Source organism: Acinonyx jubatus, chromosome A1 (assembly GCF_027475565.1).
Source record: "Acinonyx jubatus isolate Ajub_Pintada_27869175 chromosome A1, VMU_Ajub_asm_v1.0, whole genome shotgun sequence".
Classification (NCBI taxonomy): domain Eukaryota; kingdom Metazoa; phylum Chordata; class Mammalia; order Carnivora; family Felidae; genus Acinonyx; species Acinonyx jubatus.
The window spans coordinates 199,163,850-199,184,553 of NC_069380.1; the positions used below are offsets into that span (position 1 = coordinate 199,163,850).

Below are 20,704 nucleotides of genomic sequence, written 5' to 3' on the forward strand. Positions count from 1 at the left end.
AAGCAGATTCAAAGTATTACAAGTCAGCTCTCATGCCTGGGAGTGATATTTATAACCTTCGTGAACAAAAGCGTTAAGTGGAGCCTTGTGGTATTTCTAAATAAGTAAACAGTGTAGTTACCTGTGTTGCAGAAGGTATGACATGCTTACCCAGACCTCTGAGTAAAGTGACAGAATAGTACAAGTAGTGACCGAAATGTTAGGACTTCTGGGGAATAGTAGTAAAAGAGGACTTATATAATCCGATAAATAATCATGCTTAGAGAAAAGAGAAAAAATATAAGACACAGTTTGGCTTTGGAAAGAGAAAAGTCTAACGAACATAATGAACATTAGGCAGAGAATTCTACGGAAGCCTGAGTTTTATCTAACCTGTTTCATCACCAAATGGGATATAACTTATCCTCTTTACATCTCTGGGAGCCACTGCAGCTTGTAATGCATCCTTTAAGCTGAATAAATGGTCAGTGAGTCATTTTAACAATTTATACCCCATAAGAAATTTTATTTGTAATAATTTTACACATTTCTATTAAAATTACAGTAGAACATACTGCAATGTAAATATAAGAAAGATACAGAATAAATGAGTATGCCTGATTGAGGTTCAACATCTGTTTTCAAACAATCAAGAGGCAGTTCTTTCTGTTTACTTCTCTTCCTTTGAAGATCAGATATTCCTTTGACTTTCATTTCCTGACCTGATTTCATCTGTCATTTATCTAACTATTTAAAAAACCCAAGTAAGTTTTCTGATTTCCTTAGTATCAGTCTGAATCACAGCAAAAGAAAACCAGCTGATAGCTAGCTATACTTATTTAGAAAACATCGTTATTTACAAAAGCCCTTCCACTTCTACAAAGAAACAGCCAACTTCACTGGTGCAGAATAAAATAGGTAAAACAAAACTGGGAGCAAGGTGCAGAAAATACCAATAGCAATTAGGATGTTTCTATCACTTACTATAGGAATGAGCTGCCATTAACTGAACCATAAAGAGCAAACTCCCAGTGAAATGTGTAGTAAATTTCCAGGATGTAAAAGTAGTCAGTTCAAATACGTGGTGAGTCAAGAATAGCATTACGGTTAAGAACCATGGCTTGGTGCCATTGTCCCAGGGCTCGAATCTTGTGTATATCGCTTACCAGCAGTGTTGATATTAAATAAATTACTGGTTTATTCATCTGTGAAGCAAGGGTAATAATAATACCCACCTCATAGGGTTATGATGAGGATTCAATTAAATAATCCATGTAAAACACGTTCAACACACGATCACATAAAACGCACTCAAAAGCATGTGCCATTAATAACATTACTATTATCTTCTGGAGTGAAGATTGCATTGCCCTAGATTAAGCAATAGATCAGGATCCACAGAGGAACATTAACAAAGTAAAAATGGACCTCCTGAATGGGATAAACTAACGTGACCAAAGCATTCTCCTTATTTTCATTGTAACTACATATTTCCATGTATCACACAAAAATAACAAACTTGCACAAATATTTAACGAACAAATGCTCATTTAGTTAATTTAGGTTTCAGAATAACATTGTATCTCTTCGAGAGAAAAGCTAACTGATAAAAAAATAGTGTATGAGTAGCAAGAAAAACTTTTTATATAGGTTTCCCATAAACAAGTAAAATAAAACAAATATATCATACAATTTGACAGATTATTATGATCATAAATGGCCATTCTATGTTTTTTTAGAGTCTAAATCTTGAAATGCAAACAAGTTCTAATAGAATTGTCTCTTTCTACGCTTTGTAATTTGTCTTTTCAAACATATTCCCAAGAACAGGACAAATTTCTCTTAAAAAGTACAGCAGAATCTAGCATGGTGCCTTATACTTAGGAAGTTTTCAATAAGCATTTATGATGCAGTTTTGAAATGAGGCAGAAGCAGGTTCAAAGTCCAGCTTTTACCCATACTTGCTGAGTGATGCTGAACAAACTGCTTAACCTCCTTCAATCTTAATCCCCTTATTTGTACCATGAGCACAAAAATACACAAACCACAAGAGTTCTGTGAAAATCAAATAAGAAAGCAATATGCAAAATATGTACACACAGTGCCTAGCACACAGCGCTCATGTCATCCGCAAACAGAGATCATTTTCGTTTTTCCTTTACAGCCTGGATACCTTCGAATAATTTTGCTTACCTAACCGCCCTGGCTATAACCTCTAGCACAATGTTGATGAGAAGTGACAAGAGCATCACAAAGAATGAACTAACTTAAAAATAAACTTATCCAAGGTTGTGCAAGACCCGAACACTGAAAACTACAAAATAGGGTATAATTTAAATAAATGGAAAAATTTCCTGTGTTCCTTATAGACTGGAAGGGTTACAATTTTTGTTAACTCAGGAATACTTCCCAAATTGACCTACAGAGCCAGCGCAAAGCCATTCCAACTGCCTTTTTTGGCAGAGATGGACAAGCTGACCTTAGAATTTATACAGAAATGCAAGGGACTCCAAATAGTGAAATCCAATCTTATAAAAGAAATACAAAGTTGGAGGACTCGTACTTCTTGCTGACAAACTTAATGCAAAGCTACAGTAAACGAGATAGTGTAGTACAGGTGCAAGGACACACATACAAGTCAGTGGAATAAAATTAAGAGTCCAGCAAGAGACCAATACATCTACAGTGAAATGATTTTCACAAGGGTGTCAATATCATTCAATGGCGAAAGAAGGTCTTTTCCACAAACTGTGTGGAGGCATTTGGATACTACATACAAAAGCATGAAGTTAAAATCCAATCTCACGATACACAAAAATTAACTCAAACAGGATCAATGACTTAACTGTAAGATAGAAACTATAAAACACTTAAAAGGAATTAGGCAACAGTTCAATTGATAAATATGGACTACATAAAAATTAAAAATTTTTGTGTGTCACAGGACACTATCAAGAAAGTGAAAAGGAAACCCATAAAATAGGAAAAAATATCTTCAAATCACATATCTAACAAAAATCTAGTATTCAGAATATATAAAGAACTCTTAAAGTGCCTGGGTGGCTCAGTTGGTTGAATTCTGACTCTGGATTTCAGCTCTGGATCTCACGGTCATGGGATTGAGCCTTGCGTCGGGCTTCACGCAGAGCATGGAGCTCGCTTGGGATTGACTCTCTCTCTCCCTCTCTCTCTCTGCTCCTCTCCTGAATGACTGCATGCTCTCTCTCTCTCAAAATAAATCAATAAACTTTAAAAATAAAAAAGAACTCTGAAAACAACAACAAAAAAGAAATAGTCCAATTAAAAATGGGCGACAGATAAAAACAGACATTTCTCCAAAAAGATGTATAAATGGCCAATAAGCACAAGAAAAGATGCTCGAAATCACTAATCATTAGGGAAAGCGCAAATCCAAACCACAACGAGATACCACTTCACGGACACTAGGATGGCTATTAGGGGGGATTAAAAAGGAAAATCACAAGTGCTGGAGAAGATGTGGAGAAACTGGAGCCATCTTATACCACTGGTGGAAATACAAATTGGTATAGCCACTGTCAAAAATAGTTTGGCAGTCCCTCAAACAGTCAGAATTAACAGATATCCCAGCAATTCCATGAAATGATGAAAAGATCATTTAATGATATCCATTAAATGTCATACATCCATACAATGTAAAATTATTACACCATAAAAAGAAATACAGTATTGATACACACTACATGGATGAATCTTGAAAGCATTATATTAAGTGAAAGAGGACAAAAACAAAAGGCCACATAATGTATGGTTCCATTTATATGAAATGTCCAGAGGAGGCAAATTCATAGAAACAGAAAATAGTTTAACAGTTGTCAGGGGAGGAGGGGAGTAAAAAAATTGGGAATGACGGCTAACAGTTATGGATTTCTTTTGGGGGGGGGGAATGGAATGTTCTGGAATTAGACAGTGATAATAGCTGCACAACACATGTGAACACACCAAAACCTACTGAACTGTATACATTAAAATAGTGAATTGCATGTTATATGATTTTATCTCAATTTAAAAATTGCAAAAAAAAAAACAACAACTACTTGAGATTGGATAATTCCTCCCAAAATGCACATATACACATTGATTCTTATTTCTATACTCCTTCAATAATACCCCAAATGTGTCAGTGATCTGGCATTTCTTGAAATCTTTATTCTGACTCTATGCATACTACTGCATACCTCTTCTAACCTCTACCCTTCAAGCATCTTAAATTGTGTGGTTTGAAGAAACACTGTTTTCAAACTTACACCTGTATATATACACCTGTATACATACACCTGTATCTATATGTATCTCTCTATCCATCTAGATCTATGTCTATTGATATTAATAAAGATACAGATAGATAAAAAATAGATGGAAGGAAAGAAAGATGATAGATAGGCACATATAAGAAATACAGTAAGAAATATTTTACTAATATGAAACTACTTGCTGTTTCACAGACTCCTTCAGAAATAGTGATTCACTTGTTCAAAATTATACCATTATGTGTATTAAATAATTTCCTCAGTAGGAGAGCATTTGCTATAAATAAAGTTATTTACTTATTTATCTTTATGTCTCAATTTTTTTCATTTATATTCTGTATCAACAATGGTATTCTATCAATGAGAACTTACCCTAAGCATGGGGCCATTTTGAAACACGTGTGGCTCATCACAAACCACACAGTATTCATTCAATACAGGGATCCGCTGCTCAGCAAACTCAATTGTCTGGATAAAACAATAAAGAGAAATAATGAAGTCAAGTTCATAAATAATTTGGAAACCCATCAAAAGCTAAAATATTTCTGCAATGGATGGCTTGGCTCCTACCTGCACTAGGAAGCCGCGATCTCGTATTGGAATGCATTTGGCACCATTTGGCTATAAAAAGAAAAGTAAAAGAAGAAAATAATTCTTTAACTTGGAACATCTATAAATTACGCCTTTGACTTTTTGCAACAGTGAATACAAGTGTTATCTAAGATCACCTGTTACAGGAATTAAATCAGTGATTATGACATCAAGACTTTAGGATTTCTTTATTATAATATACTTTCTGCCATTACTACTGCAAGTCTTGTCTAAGCCAAATGAATAGTATTCTTAATTTCTGATCTCTAGTAAAAATGGTATTTTTAAATGTACACAAAAGCTCGTTTCCTCTGGTACTCATCGTCAAATGCTCCCACCTCCTCATTTAGACTACTTTAAGCTCATTTTACAATGAGAATTATTCTTCCAAGGAAAAATTAGACAGTTGCTGAAGGGGTACAACATTAAACTATTGTACTGTATTAGGCTTAATCATACAGGAAGACAGGAAGACATTTTCTTTTACAGAATATGTGAAATTCTCTTTCTTAGGTGAAACTACCATGGGAAGAAACTTTCTAGTATGCACCACTCTGACATTATTTTCTATATGCCCTTACTGTCTACTTCTGTTAAGAAATGGGCTTTTAAGGATGTCCACCTAAAATTATCCGCATACTTAAATACATTTTCTTAACACAAATATTATTTTACGGTATCATTTACAATGTAATTTTAGAAATAAATCTATATGAGAGCAGCACAACTTTCTGAAAACGTATCTTATTTGTTTTCAATTTCATCTATGGCTAGCTGTATCCATATTAATGGTTAAGAGTTAGATATACCCTTGCCCCAACATACACACATGTTTACTAAAAGAAAACATTTTTAATCAACTATGTTATGTAATTAATATACATAAAATAGGTTTGTTTCTTTATCTGAAATCAGCTGTAATGTTGATCACTCTAGAGGTAAATTTCGTGTAAGACTGACTCCCAATAAATTCCACACCAAAGGGCTTAAGTGTTAATACAGTTACCTTCTGGCCCCATCTCCCCCAGAAAAACTTCAGGATAAAGTGACTTCAGTTTTATAAAGCAGACACTGAGAGCAGCTTTAAGTGAAGCTCTGGGATACGGATGCAAGTGTTTCTTTTCTTTAGAAGTTACGATTCACAGGTGAAGTTTTCCTAATATATATATTTATATCCCTATAATATTTATATATATGCAAATTTACTTATATACAAATAATTTAAATATAAATATATTATATACTATTATATATTATATAATTATATAATATGTTATATATTATATATAACAGGAAGGACACTACTCTGAATTTAATTATTAGTCAAACTCTGTCCTCCATCACTTATGTAAGAAAACGAGAGAACAGATAAACCTACTTGATAAAACATTAAAATGCTATGTTTGCTTAAAAGGATAGGCTTTGTGGATCCAACGGGCTTCCTTCCATTTTTAGCAGCATTCATGACCATAATAGGAATTTGGACTAGACCTTAAATCAACAGCTACATTTATTTTTTCAGAATCAAAATGAACATTCCAGCACCAGTTGCACGTGTCTGGTATGCCAAATGATTTCCAAAAAGCAAAAGGAGGAAATAAAAAAAAAAAAAAAAAAAGAACGACAAAACATCTTCTTTCCTCTACCAGATCTTACAAAAACAAAAATCTCTCCTGCACCCTAGCTAACGTTTATGAACTCAAGATGAAAGTATTTACGCACAGCAGGCTGGGAAGATGACGACGAAGAGGGTGTTAAGATACCAATAAGCCCTGAGGTAAGAGAGAGCCTCCTGCCCTCTGCGTTAGGTTCCTTGAAAAGCTCCGTCTTGGATGACTTGGGAGCGCTGGAGTAAGACTTGCTGAGCAATTTGTGGTTTTTCAGTCCGTACAACTCTTCCATTCTGAGATTACTGGAGTAAGACCTGCTCAACAGTTTGTGGGGCTTCAGGTTGGCGTTGTGCTCACATCGCGGATCTCCAGAACAAGACCGAGTCAACAGTTTATGCGACTTCAGCGCCAGGCAGTCCTCTTGCTTGCCAGCTGCAGGGCAGGGTCGGTTCAAGAGTTTGTGCGACTTAATTGTCGTCACCGCCTGCTCAGCCCTGGGGTCGCTGGACAGGGAGCGACCAAAGGTCCTGTGTGACTTGCTGGAGCACACGTCGTCAGCCTTGACGGTACTGGAACAAGTCCTCCGCAGCAGCTTATGTGTTTTGGAGATTCCATCTTGCTCAGATTTCAGCTTGGATTTGCTTTTACCACAACCAGGGGGAGGATAACTTGGCGACCTTCAAAATTGAACAACAATTAGTACAGGGCAAATCACGAGTAAAACACACCATGGAAAAGACCTGTGAGGCTTTATCACCTCAACTCTGCTACAAACACCGCCTTGCTTTAAATACAGCCCATCCAGCTCAAACTGAAACCAACAGTATGCGTAGAGGGATCACATGGACTGAACTGAATTATATTTTTTCCTGGAAAGCAAAGCAAGATTATCAGGGTTTTTTTTCCCCCTCCTATCTATCTCAGAGCTCTATACAGAAGCAATTTTGGTACAGAAAACTCTATGTGACTAGAAAACGAAGAATGCCATTTTAGTATATTTAACTCACGTTAAGAGAACAAAAACTCTAAATGTAGAAATGAATATATGTTTTTGATGGAATGGATGTAACAGTCTGTTCTCTGAAGTCACACAGAAAATAAACAGACGCCACAGCTATACAAAGAATGCTTGAAGTACAATAATCATGGAGCATCACACGCCCAGAATTCAGTTAAGACCATGGTGAAGTCATCTGTTACTTACCTGCGCAAGGTAGTAAATAAATGCAGGGGGGACTTCACCTTCTTGTCAGACAGCTTCTTACTGTGCAGGCAATTGGATTTTTCTTTGCTCTGTTTCCACTGCTGTGTAACAAATGTCTGCATGATTCTGTCAATCCAAAGTAAGTCTGTTATCACAGTTCCAAGGTGATTTAATACGAGATTTCTGTATTACGTACAGCATGTATTTCTCAAAGGAAAATAAATGCACAGTAATTGGTGAGATTCTAATTTAGAATCATACAAGATGTCTCCAAATGTAGGAAAGCATTATACAGAAAATTTCTATGATTTGACTGCCATTTTGGTTAATAACTCATTAATTACTGTGATAGGATTAATAACATAAATGATAAAAGGATGTTCTTTTAAAGAAATGTAGGGGTTCCTGGACGGCTCGGTCGGGTAAGCATCCAATTCTTGATTTTGGCCCAGGTCATGATCTCGTGATTCATGGGATCAAGCCCCGCACCAGACTCTGCACTGTGAGTGCAGAGCCTGCTTGGGATTCTCTCTCTCCCTCTCTCTCTCTGCCCTTCCCTCTATCTCTCTCTCAAAAAGAGAGAGAGAGAGAGAGAGAGAGAGAGAGAGAGAGAGATTTAGAATGCCAGCCTTTAGGACCAACTTTAGCCGAAGTTCTTCAGCCAAAAAAAATTCACAATTCTTTTGTTGGTGCCAGAAACACAGTCTTAAAAAAAATGTTTGATAGTAATTATGCTTTTATCTATTAAGATACAAGTAAAGTCAATTTCTTTTCACTTGATTTGCTTATGCAATTTTCTTCATAAAAAGGGAAATAAAATGAAACTGCAAAAACCATAAGTAAAAATAAACCATGCAAAACTGACTCTATGGAGAAATACATAATCAGCAAATCTTATCTTTCAGCACAGCCCATTCACCTTTAAATACAGTGTGGTTTAAAAAAAAATGCGTGTGTCTCTAAAAGCTTTTAGTTACTATCATAAAGCAGGAATTTGCTAACTCTGATCTCAGTATTTTCTAAGTTGAGACCACCGCACATCACTGTTTTACGGCAAAGAATTCTGGAACGTCCATTGTGGACGTGGACACAGCACTGTTTTCTGAGGCTCCCAGGCTGCGACAACTTCTCGGTATCTCACCTTTCAGGTGGAAACGGTGGAGGGTCCCTTAAGGCTGATACTAAAGTAGACATAATATTTTAAACATTATGTATACAATAAGCATTTTGATTTTCTTTCAAAAGTCAATTCAGTATTGCCTACTTTTCATGTTCCTCTCAGCTCTCAGGGTTTTTTTATTATTATTATTTATTTATTTATTTATTTATTTTTTTTTTTTTTTAGTGTTTCTTTATTTTCGAGAGACAGAGTATGAGTGGGAAAGGGGCAGAGATCTCGAGAGGGAGACGCAGAATCCAAAGCAGGCTCCAGGCCCTGAGCTGTCAGCACAGAGGCTGACACGGGGCTCGAACTCACAAACCCTGAGATCATGACCTGAGCCGAAGTTGGACGCTTAACCGACTGAGCCACCCAGGCGCCCCTCCTCTCAGTTATTTCTAACACAGATTGCTTTTGGAGCAAAAAATGGTACCAATATTTACCATTTATAATATATCAAGGAGTAATTTATACACAGATTATTTTTCTCTTTTAACTCTTAACACCCCCAGACAGTAGCTCCTATTCACAAATAAGCCTAATGGTTGAAATCTGCCCAATTTCACCTGGTTAATGAGTGGCAGAGCTGATCCAATATGGACTGACCCATGTTAGCAACTCACTCAAAAAGGACAGGTGTGACCCTTAGCACTAAGACAATTTCTCAAGACCCTTCGGGTTTTATCAAATTAACTCAGATCATCAGAATGTATAACCTCAGACTTCCTACACCGATCTTTAGAAGAAACAGCCATTATGGAATAAGTTGGGGTCTTCCTAAGCCACAGAGGTGGTGAGGAAGAAGGGGACAGAACTGCAGTCAATGATGCAGGATTCCAAATTTGCAGTAAATTCACCTTAGAGTTCAGACCAATGGAAATCTTTATTTTGCACTTAATTTTTGAAGTTTTTTTTCACTCAAGATTTCAGCAAGATTTAAACGTAATAGTAATATTAGGGTCTTCGGTTTTCCCTGTACCTAACCTGCAATCCCCAGTGACCCCACCCTCTGTACCAGAGAGATTCAGATTCTTTTCCTCGTATGGGAAATTGCCATTCCCTAAGAAACCGAGTCCGTGTTTCTCTTTTACTTGATAGACTAACTGGAACAAAAATATAACAAGTCAGTAGCTAAAGTTCCAATTTTCACATTACATTAGCATTTCTAAAGTGTGACTTCAACATCTAAAACGAGTTAGTTCTTAAACTTGGACACCCAGATCCCTAGATGCTCTTGGATTCAAAAGGCGGGAATTAACTGTTCTACAGGAAAGTTAATGCTGTGTTTAAAGTTAATGGTAGTGCAAAATGTACGCATGAGCACGTCTGGTGTAAGGACCACCTCCGCATAATGGACAGCCGCCATGAGATTTTAGTCCTGGCACTGGTGTTTGCGTTTACTATTATGCTGGCACCACGGAGAGCTGCTACAGTTGCCACTGGCTGATAATAAAAGACAAAAAGACTTCAAAGCTCAATTACACCAGATGATGTCATAGTTAGCTACATCAACAAAAGTTCCAAGGTAGTTCAAATAGAGCATAGAGAGTGCACAAGGGCAACACTGTTGCTTTCTTCGTGCTGATTCAAAAGGAATAGGCACTCAAGGAGCCCACACTACATGCAGACGGTGGTGGTGAGAACAACTTCGGCAAAACAGTATCATGCATCAGATTGAATTAACGTACTGATTTTACAATCCAAATCTGAGCACTTTATTTTGATTTGCACCTCAGTTATAAATTGAATTTGGTTTACGGATGAACATAAGGGAAGGGAAGCAAAAAGAATATAAAAACAGGGAGGGTGACAAAAACACAAGAGACTCTTAAATATGGAGAACAAACAGAGGGTTACTGGAGGGTTTGTGAGGGGGGGGAGATGGGCTAAATGGGTAAGGGGCATTAAGGAATCGACTCCTGAAATCATTGTTGCACTATATGCTAACTAACTTGGATGTAAATTTAAAAAATACATTAAATAAAAATTAAAAAAAAAATTGAATTTTGTTTTAAGTGAAAACTCAACATATGAAGAATCTGAACCTAATTTTATGTTTGTATGTATTTAAATTTAAAGATTTGCAACACTTTTTTTCCTTTTAAAAACAACTTAAGTTTGATCAATGGAAATTCAGTATAAAGTCATACACAGTTTAAAATCATTTCCATGGTCTCTGTTACACTTAGTCTTTGCATGATAGAGATTCTAATGAGGTTGATCACTATACTATATCTCTTAGATATAGTGTAGTATATCTGTTAGATATAGTATAGTATCAGAGCAGAGCCTGATACTGGGTTTGATCCCATGACCCTAGGATCAAAACCTGAGCTGAAATCAAGAGTCAGAAGATCAGCCAACTGAGCCACCCAAGCGCCCCTCTTCCAGGGGCCCCTCTTTTAATGCCTTCACATTCTCCCTATATTCATTCTGTGCTGAAAATATATCCCAAGTCTAATATAAAGCGAAGGGACAGCTACGAATATATGAAAACCAGATTAGTGGATGGGTCAAAAATACTGATCCAATGTCAAACTCTGACTCTACTGCTGTGACACAAGTACCTTGCTTAATCTCTCTGGGTCTCGGTTTCATTATCTAGGAAGTGTGGATAGTGACAGTACCTGCTGGACAGGGGTGTGGTGAAGATCAAGTGAGTTAATGTAGGTAAAGTACTTACTACAGTGCCTGACATACATTAAGCATTGCATTAGCATTGCTGCTGCAATTGTTAAGCTGGTCTAGTTGCCAGAAACAAACCAGATAAAGAATCACAGAAAAAGTTTGGTGTGTTCCTTATCTGCCGAGAACAAACCAGAGCAATAATGAGAAAGGGGCTAGATTTTGAATCTGCCTTCCTAACTTGCTATATGTTTCTGGAAAACATATTTCAGTTTCTTCTTTTACTTTATGGTGAAGATGAGTTCAGATGTTTTGAAATCATGTAATTTTAGACCAGAAGGGATCACAGTCAAACTCAGTTATTTACAATGAAGGAAAAGTACGTTAGATTAAAATTTATCAGGAATCATTAAAAAAAAGTTCTAGTCCATATACTAAACTGTCCATACAACTAAAATTTATCCACAGAGTAACTTTTTTTAAAATGTTAACCACTTAGATGGAAATATTAATAAAATGTTACATATTCTACAAAGTGATTAAACAGCAAACATAGAACATAGCTTTCCTTAACTTTTCAGAGTTGGAATTTACACATCACTTCTTTTTCTGAGCCCAAGCGATATACTCAGACATCATTAAGGGGCAGAAAGTTATATATTCTGCATTTTTATAATTCTTATTTGGATCAACATTTCACTAAAAAAAAAAAAAAGGTTAGGTGCATAACAAAAGTGCATAAAGTTAAGAACATGGACTTTGGATAATCAGGTGTCAATACAGGTTCATCAGCTGTAACACACGTATCACTCCACTAGGACACCCTGATAGCAGAAAGGCTATGCACCTGTGGGGGCAGGATGCATATGGAAAATCTCTGTATCTTGTCCTCAGTTTTGCTGTGAACCTAAAACTGCTCTATGAAAATAAATTCATCAAAATAGAAAAAAAAAATTAACAACAGGAAGAAAATTGGGTGAGAGGGAAGAAAATCAGAGGAGGGGGAATAAAATTATGTGCCAACTTGGATGGCGTAACACAGGGGCAGGCTCCATGTTCATTAGCTCCAAGACCTGTAGGATACTGGCTCAACACAGAAAACAAAATCTAACTGAAAAAACAAAACCAGTTCCACTGGAAAAGCATACCTCATCCCTGTCCAGGAAACTGACAAAATTCCTCAGTCTTCTATTTCTTTTTATAAGGACTCAAAAGTCCTTATAGAGATCACATTCTATGTGCTAACCGTATGTTGTAAGTTGAATTTAGTTTTAGAGATGTACGATTCAAAATGTTAAGGGTTTATTATCCAATTTTTATATGATCATATTTAAACCTAACAGTAGGAATCTGCAAGAATTTGCAAGAATACTCCCTTATCTTAATTTCCTTTCACATGTAACCCACACATAACTCACATTTGAGCAATGTAAACTCATAAAAACTTAGACGATTCTAGAGCTCTATAATATGTACAACCCTTAATACCTACCCCACATAAGCTTCCTTTTACATCTGTAATGGTCAGGTAAAATGACCACAATAAATTCCCTATTTAGTCAATGAAATAAAGTTTTTGAAAGTACTTTCTCTTGGAACATTGCTCAATTAAAATCCATTAAAATATAGATGAACATGTCAACTGCATCATTATGGAGGGTGTGAACCATGTGTTTAAACATAACAATAATCTAATGATCTCTCTTAATATAAATTGAGGTAAAATTTGTATATTCAGAAGAATAAATAATCCTTTGGGAATTCTCCAGTAATACAAATTCTTAAAGCTGACGTATAGGATAGGATTTAACAAATTTGTATTGTGACTACATGCTAGTATGTTTTAAAAGTCAGTTTGACTGGATAATTTTGTTTATACACTATAAATTCATTGCTTTAGTCAAGGTCCAAAGAGAAACTAAAGGGTTTATTTAAAGATGGAATGTTTCAAGAATGTAGGTATAGGAACTAAGGACAGTACAATAGCCCAGGGCAGGTGGCTACTAATTGTTCCCACCTCTAGGCCCCAGGAGCAAGCACGGGGAACTAGTAATAGAATCCAGTAAGAGAGAGAGTCAGTCATGCAAAGGCTGTGGCCTAGAGTAGAAAAGAAAGCTTCAGTTGAAGGACTAGTCAACTCAAGGGGACCTCTTAGGGTGGAAACCAAAGGCAATAAATACTTCCTTTTTATACTTGCTTCCTCCTCTATTGGTCACATTTGAGACACAGCAACACATTAGAACCTGCACGCCCACAGATCAGCCTCCACAGGAGAGGGCAGGGTGTTGGAGGGCGAAGAGTGGACCTGGGTGGGCAAACAGAAGGAATGCAGCCTTGTTCTAAAGGTGAGCTCTGCCAGCTAAATTATTGAAGCAGCTCTTGGTAATGGATGAACTCCTCTCCTGAGGCACTCACTTCAAAAAGCTCTTATTAAATAAGAATGGGGGGAGAGGGTTGAGCAAAATAGAAATTTATTTTTTATTCTTGGGAAACTTACTTTTTTAGCTGATGTCCCAATCCAAATCGCTCTTTTGTAGAAATCTGAAAGACATCAACAGTGGGCACTGCAAAGGAAAAAATAATCAGTCAAAATGTTGAGTTAAAACTGAACCATCAGCCAGGAATGACCGCAAAGTAATATATATGATAAACTATAGTATGTACACAAACATATGTTTATATATTATATAATACACAATACATAGTGATATACACATACATATTTAAAAATAGCATACACACACTCCTACATACATTGCTATTTATTTTGGAGATCATTCATGGTCATTACATATCATGTACTAATACATAATATATGTGTATATAAATGTATAATATGTATAATGATGAAGAATGGCCAAAAAATACAGCAGTGTAAATGGCAATGTGTAGGACAGTTTGTACATGATTCTTTAAGTGGAGGAGAGACATATTTATACATACACAACCTTTTTTTGTCTTTACAATAAAACAATGTATGACGAGGCATAGGAGATTTCTTTTCACTGGGTAGCCTGTCATGTGCTTCATATTTTTACCAGGTATATGCATTTCTGTAAGCTAGTAACTATGATGTTTGTGAATTTAATAAACTGTCAAAAAAAGTCACTCACCATTCATTATTCACAGGTTTTAAAGAATATCTGAGTGTCCACTCTACCAATCACTATAGATAGAATGGTAAAAAACAAAAACAAACAAAACAAACAAACAAACAAAAAAACACGCACACAAGTCTCCTTGCCCCATGAAGCCTTGGTGCAGTGTAAGGAGACAGACAAAAGCTAGATAGACGGAATGCCCCATGGTGGTAAAGGTTCTGGAGGAAAAGAAAAAAGGGAAAGGGTCTTGGAGTAAAGGTTGTATGGACATAGTAGGTTCCAACACTAGATAGGATGAAGTGTCCTAGCCAGAGGAAATCACCAGGGCACTGTCCCTGAGAAAGAAATGTACTTCAATATTCTAGGAACAGCAAGGAGACCAGTGGAGCCAGAGAGAAGTAAACAAGGTACCACATTAGGAGAGGGGATCTGAGAAGGACTGTGGGTTGGCAGTGTAGGATCTTTGTAAAGAACACAGTACAAGTAGCAAGATCGCTCAGGAACTTATCAGAGTAGTTGACAAGAGATGCTGTGGTTTGGATCAGTGGAGGTGGTGAACTGTCTTGTTAAAAGGACATTCACAGACTATGCATGTTCGACAGTGTAAACCAAACTGGTATCCCCAATTGCTTCACCCCCGTGTTGGCTGTTATTCTGGGACACAAACAGTCTACTGATCAAAGAAAACTGGTGTTAGTATCATCTATCAGTTCCCTTCCTGAAAGCATTCTAATCCTTATATATAGAGTGAGGAACAGAGTGGACACTCTAATCCCCCCTGTTCCAAATCCAGGACTACAGAAATTCAACAATGAATAAAAAATCCTAACATCTTGAAAGTTTGGTGGAATTATTTTTTTAAGAGAAAGATAACAAAATTGGAACATGCTGTGCTCTCTCTTAAAAGATTTAAGAAGGGGGGGGGCGCGTGGGTGGCTCAGTCGGTTGAGTGTCCAACTTCGGCTCAGGTCATGATCTCACAGTCTGTGAGTTTGAGCCCCGCGTTGGGCTCTGTGCCGACAGCTCAGAGCCTGGAGACTGGAGCCGGCTTTGGATTCTGTCTCCCTCTCTCTCTGACCCTCCCCCGCTCATGCTCTGTCTCCCTCTGTCTCAAAAATATATAAACATTAAAAAAATTTATAAAAAAATATTTAAGAAGGCACAATCTCTTCACAGGCAGATGAAAAAAGTGGGGAGATGGAGGCAGACAAACAAAAGGGACCTGGTTAAAACTAAAATGTAGAAAAATCTAAAATGCACTAGAAGAACTGAAATAATCACTGGAAGAAATTGTGTAAGATACACAGACAGAGAAAAGAGAGATGATAGATACAAACGTTCATCCAGAATATATAAATTAATCCTACAAACTAATGACACAAAGACCCAAACTTATTCATACCATGAACGCTTAGAAAATAAGCGTCAACATTTTACCAAAATGATAAATCTTATAGGGAAATGTAAGTTACAAACATTGGCTCAATTGATATAAAATCTGAATGACCCAAATTTTAGAATATACTGGGGCGCCTGGGTGGCGCAGTCAGTTAGGCGTCCGACTTCAGCCAGGTCACGATCTCGCGGTCCGGGAGTTGGAGCCCCACATCAGACTCTGGGCTGATGGCTCGGAGCCTGGAGCCTGTTTCAGATTCTGTGTCTCCCTCTCTCTCTGCCCCTCCCCCGTTCATGCTCTGTCTCTCTCTGTCCCAAAAATAAATAAAAAACGTTGAAAAAAAAAATTAAAAAAAAAATTTTAGAATATACTGAAAGAGAGAGTAACAACAGGATGTTACTTCCAAAAATGTTCCGAGATTCAAGTGATAAAACTTACATTACTATTACAATTAATTGCATTTAATGTATTCAGTAGGTGTTAATAAACCGTGAAACTAGATGTGGAGTGGATTGGGATGCTGTACTACCTTTGCAATTTTTTGGTAAATCTAAAATTGTTTTTAGATTAATATTTATAAAAAATTTTAAATAGCCTTCTGATAACTAAAAGTGGAATATAAAAGTCCCATTAAGCCAACAATTAGCAAACAAGTACTCATGATTAAATTTAGCTAAAATTAGTGACCTCAGGCAGAAAAAAAAACAAAAAACAAAAAGCACACAACTATACTGATATATAAAACTAAACAACAAACAAATCTTCCTTTAACGGAAAAGTAAATATTACATTGGAAAGGCAGTAAGTGAGGGCTGCTTAAGATATTTGGAAATTATTCTAATGCTCTGATCATGTAAACATAGAGGTACTATTGATGAGATGATGTGCACAGAAAAACAGTTTTAATAATGTTGGCTGTTTATCACTTTAACCTAAAAGCAGTCTTGTGCTTCAGATCAGAAACTAGACTTAGACACTAATAACTGTGAAGAAAATACATAATATAAGAATTATAACACTCACGTCTTTTTATTTCAAGTGTATTTCTTCATGTACAATGAAAATAATCCTTATCCTTAATATTAGAGTGGATTAGGAGGTGTAAGAACAGATATACTGTCAGATTAGCCCTGGCCAAATATTACAGCTCAAGTAAGTATTATTCATACATTTCCAAAACCTAGGAATAAATGCTTTCAAAAAGAACTGTTAACTAGGTCAGTCTACATGTTGGATTAGTCATAAAACTTGCTTGAGGTAAGTTAAGACTGAAGTGTACCAATCAAAAAGAAATACATAAAAGATACCATTAAGGAAAAAAAGAAAAAATAGCCCAATAAGTACACATAACAAAACACAAACTTAACACCAAAACCGGTGTCTTACAAACGAACAAAATTAAAACACTTCAGACACAAACTGGCAGAGGTCTCTGAAGTATTTTTACCTCTTTTAGGGCAACTATTATGACCCCATCAACTTCTACCAGGTCAAATTTGTCTTGTTCACAAAACAGAGAGTCATTCTCAGGTATGAAAAAAGGAAGCATCACCCTCATGTCTCTTTGGTTTACAAACTATTAAATAGGCAAATCAACTGACAAAAATGAAAAAAGGAAGACTAAATTATAGATGAGTTGTAATACCAAAGAATTGGTACTGAACAATAAAATCATCTAAATAGGAATTAGAATATAATTGTTAGAACATTTATAAAACCATGCAAACATAACAAATTTTTAAAGAGATACTGAGAAGGAAAAATCTCTGCCTAAAATTCAAGATTATATTCAAAAATTGAGTAACACTGGTAAGATTACATAAAAGTATGCCACATTTTCATCTCATACAGACGGAATAGGGTGAGCAGAGATGAACTGACCCAATTTTGTTTCTAACTCTGATAATTAAAAAAAAAAAAGGTCAGACATGCGAGTTTCTTTTTATTCTAATCACCATCAGAATAAAATCAAGTGGCCACGTATCAAATCCCTAAAGAAAGAAAAAACAGCCATACAGCAGAGTATCTAGGAAAACCGCAAAAACACATACACCTGGAAGGTGGAATATTATGCAGAGATTAAAATTATTCTATTTTAGAAATTCAATGAGTTGAAGACAGTTTCATGACACTACATTAAGGTGCGTAATTCTACAATTCAATGTTAACTTTATGAAAACAAACCATGTGTGCACGGAAAAGAGAAACACCAAACTATTTACAGTGTTCTCAGTATAGAGGAATTATGAGTAATTCCTTTTCTTCCTTATTACATTTTTATACATTTTTAAATAATCACAATAAAAATATGTAACATCTATTTGTCTTTGCCTGGTGTTAAATCATGTCGTGTTACTTACATGAAGCGTTGGCTACTGAAGTAGAAATCATTGTCTCATTATGCAAAAATAGAAAAGAACTGACTCAACAGAAACTTTTTCAAAATGAGAGACCTTCCTGTATATTCATCAACTTGAAAGGTCAGATATTTTTCTTATGTAAGAACTAACAGTAGATATAAGTTCTTTAATACGCCTAAGGAAAACGTGCCAACATCACAGTAAAGTACACGTGAAGATGGCCATGACTTTTAAGAAGTGGTTCTAGGTGCGTTTTCAACTGCTTTGATCAATACAATCCAGTGGAAGATTCACTGTGCTTCCTTCCAGGTAACATCCGCATCCTGTCTCTGGGAACACTTGCTTTTGGACAACGGCCAGTCATCATGCTACAAGAAGCCTAAACCACATGAAGAGGCCATGTGGATGCAAGGTCAACACTCAAGTCAAGAGGCCCCAGCTGATATCCAAGATGATACATGCATCAATTACTAGATATCTCAAAGTCCAGCATCTTGGGCATCCAACCCAGCAGAGCCTTTCAACGGACATACGCTCCACCCACCATCTGACTTCAAAAGCATGGGGGACTCCAGTTGAGTTCAAACAACAGAGAGAGACAGTAAATTGTTTTAAGCCACTAAGTTTTGGGGTGGTTTGTTGTGCGGCAGTATATAACTGGAAGACACAAGTAGATACAGTGTATGTGTGTGTATGCATGTGTAGACATGTGCACGCCCATCTGAATACATGCACAGGCATGTGTATTTGCATGGGAAATATATCTTAATCTAGTAAGTCTTGTCAAGATTTAATAACAGCATCCTTTGTTGTAAACAGTTACCACCTGAGAAAGAACGAAATCATCCCTCAAGACAGTGGAAAACAGAGGCGCCTGGGTGGTTAGGTGTCCGACTTCAGCTCAAGTCATGATCTCACGGTTCATGGGTTCAAGCCCCATGGTGGGCTCTGTGCTGACAGCTCAGAGGCTAGAGGCTGCTTCTGATTCTGTGTGTGTGTGTGTGTGTGTGTGTGTGTGTGTGTGTGTGTCTGCCCATCCCCTGCTCATGCTTGGGCTCTCTCTCTCTCTCTCTCTCAAAAATAAACATTAAAAAAATTTTAAAAAAGATAATGGAAAACAAAAATATTACTAAGATCTCTATTTTCAAAAATAGAAGTAGGTTATATTTATAGTTACACTAAATTCATCAGTAATCAGAGGTGGGATAAGTAAACATTAAAATTAAATCTCAGAATCAGGGGCAAAAATAATTAAATCTAAGGGCAATCCAAAATATACTTACTGAGCTTGTATGCAAAGTTCTCTTTTAGGTTTTACTGTGTTTGTTTCACAGCAATTTGTCAACTTCTGAAATCTAAAACTAAAACGTTACATGTTTCTGTTTCCATTAAATTACAAAAGCAATAAACCACCTTTGTCAGGATGCAAGTATACTTAAATACCATTATCAAGATAGCTGCCAATTATGTTCATAATTACCAGATGAACATTTTGCTTAATGCACAATTAATTCATATTTAAAATAATACATAGAAGGAAAACTAACCTGGACCATTTAAATACTGTGTAAGTGAACAGTGTAGTCGGACAATTATAGGTTCTGTTCGAATTACTTCCCAAGCCACAGCAATCTCCTCCTGTGAAAACATGTCAAGAGATGAATTAGTCATCTTTTAAAATTCTTAATTGTTTTCCCAAAATGAAAAAAAAATTTTGATTTATTTTGAAGAAATACATAAATCTTAAGGCTCACAAATTACCTCAAAACCTATTGGTTTGGAAAAGAAAGTCAAAGTATTCTTAATTTTTGCCTCCTACATTTGAAAATTAAAGTGAAAATTTAAGATATAATGAAATATTATAATAAGAGCCCATAAGTTTCAGAATATATTAAAAGAAACAATGAAATATATATGTATGTATTTATATCTATATATAAAACATATTTATTTATTTATTTATTTATTTATGTGTATGCCAAATCTGTTTCTTCAGCCATAGTATTTCTTTATAATCACTTTAACAAAATCAGTATGTAACTAATAAGAGAAACAAATATTAAATTTCTTCCGACAGTAAAAATAAGTGTTTAAATGTACCAATCATATTGTATAAAGTGATACTTACGTCAAGAAAGCTAACATCAATATGCAGGTCAATATCTACATCATCAATGGCTCCATATTCCCTGAAAGCAAAGATTCACACTAATTTTTACCTTGTCCTTAAAAGATAATGTGTGCAAGGTTAAGTCAAAAATTCAATTAAGAACTCATATCCTTCATCTCTGCCAACAGCTCAGAAGTGACCAGGGACATGAATTAACTAACTCCATGGAGTGGGACTGCTGTCTTCTGTGACTATTTATACCATCTAGACATCTTTCTAT

At 36.1% G+C, this 20,704-nt stretch overlaps 1 protein-coding gene across 2 annotated transcripts in view; it reads right to left on the bottom strand.

Moving 5' to 3' along the window:
• PARP8 (poly(ADP-ribose) polymerase family member 8) overlaps positions 1–20,704 on the bottom strand; it is a 175,798-nt gene that overhangs the window by 35,169 nt on the left and 119,925 nt on the right. For both annotated transcript variants that reach the window (XM_053200812.1, XM_015085963.3), the window contains exons 9-15: positions 20,443–20,503; positions 19,862–19,952; positions 13,955–14,021; positions 7,674–7,799; positions 6,582–7,146; positions 4,839–4,889; positions 4,641–4,736 (exon numbers count right to left, since the gene is read on the bottom strand). In XM_053200812.1, coding sequence (XP_053056787.1) covers positions 4,641–4,736; positions 4,839–4,889; positions 6,582–7,146; positions 7,674–7,799; positions 13,955–14,021; positions 19,862–19,952; positions 20,443–20,503 — 1,057 coding nt within the window. The remainder of the gene's footprint in view (positions 1–4,640; positions 4,737–4,838; positions 4,890–6,581; positions 7,147–7,673; positions 7,800–13,954; positions 14,022–19,861; positions 19,953–20,442; positions 20,504–20,704) is intronic.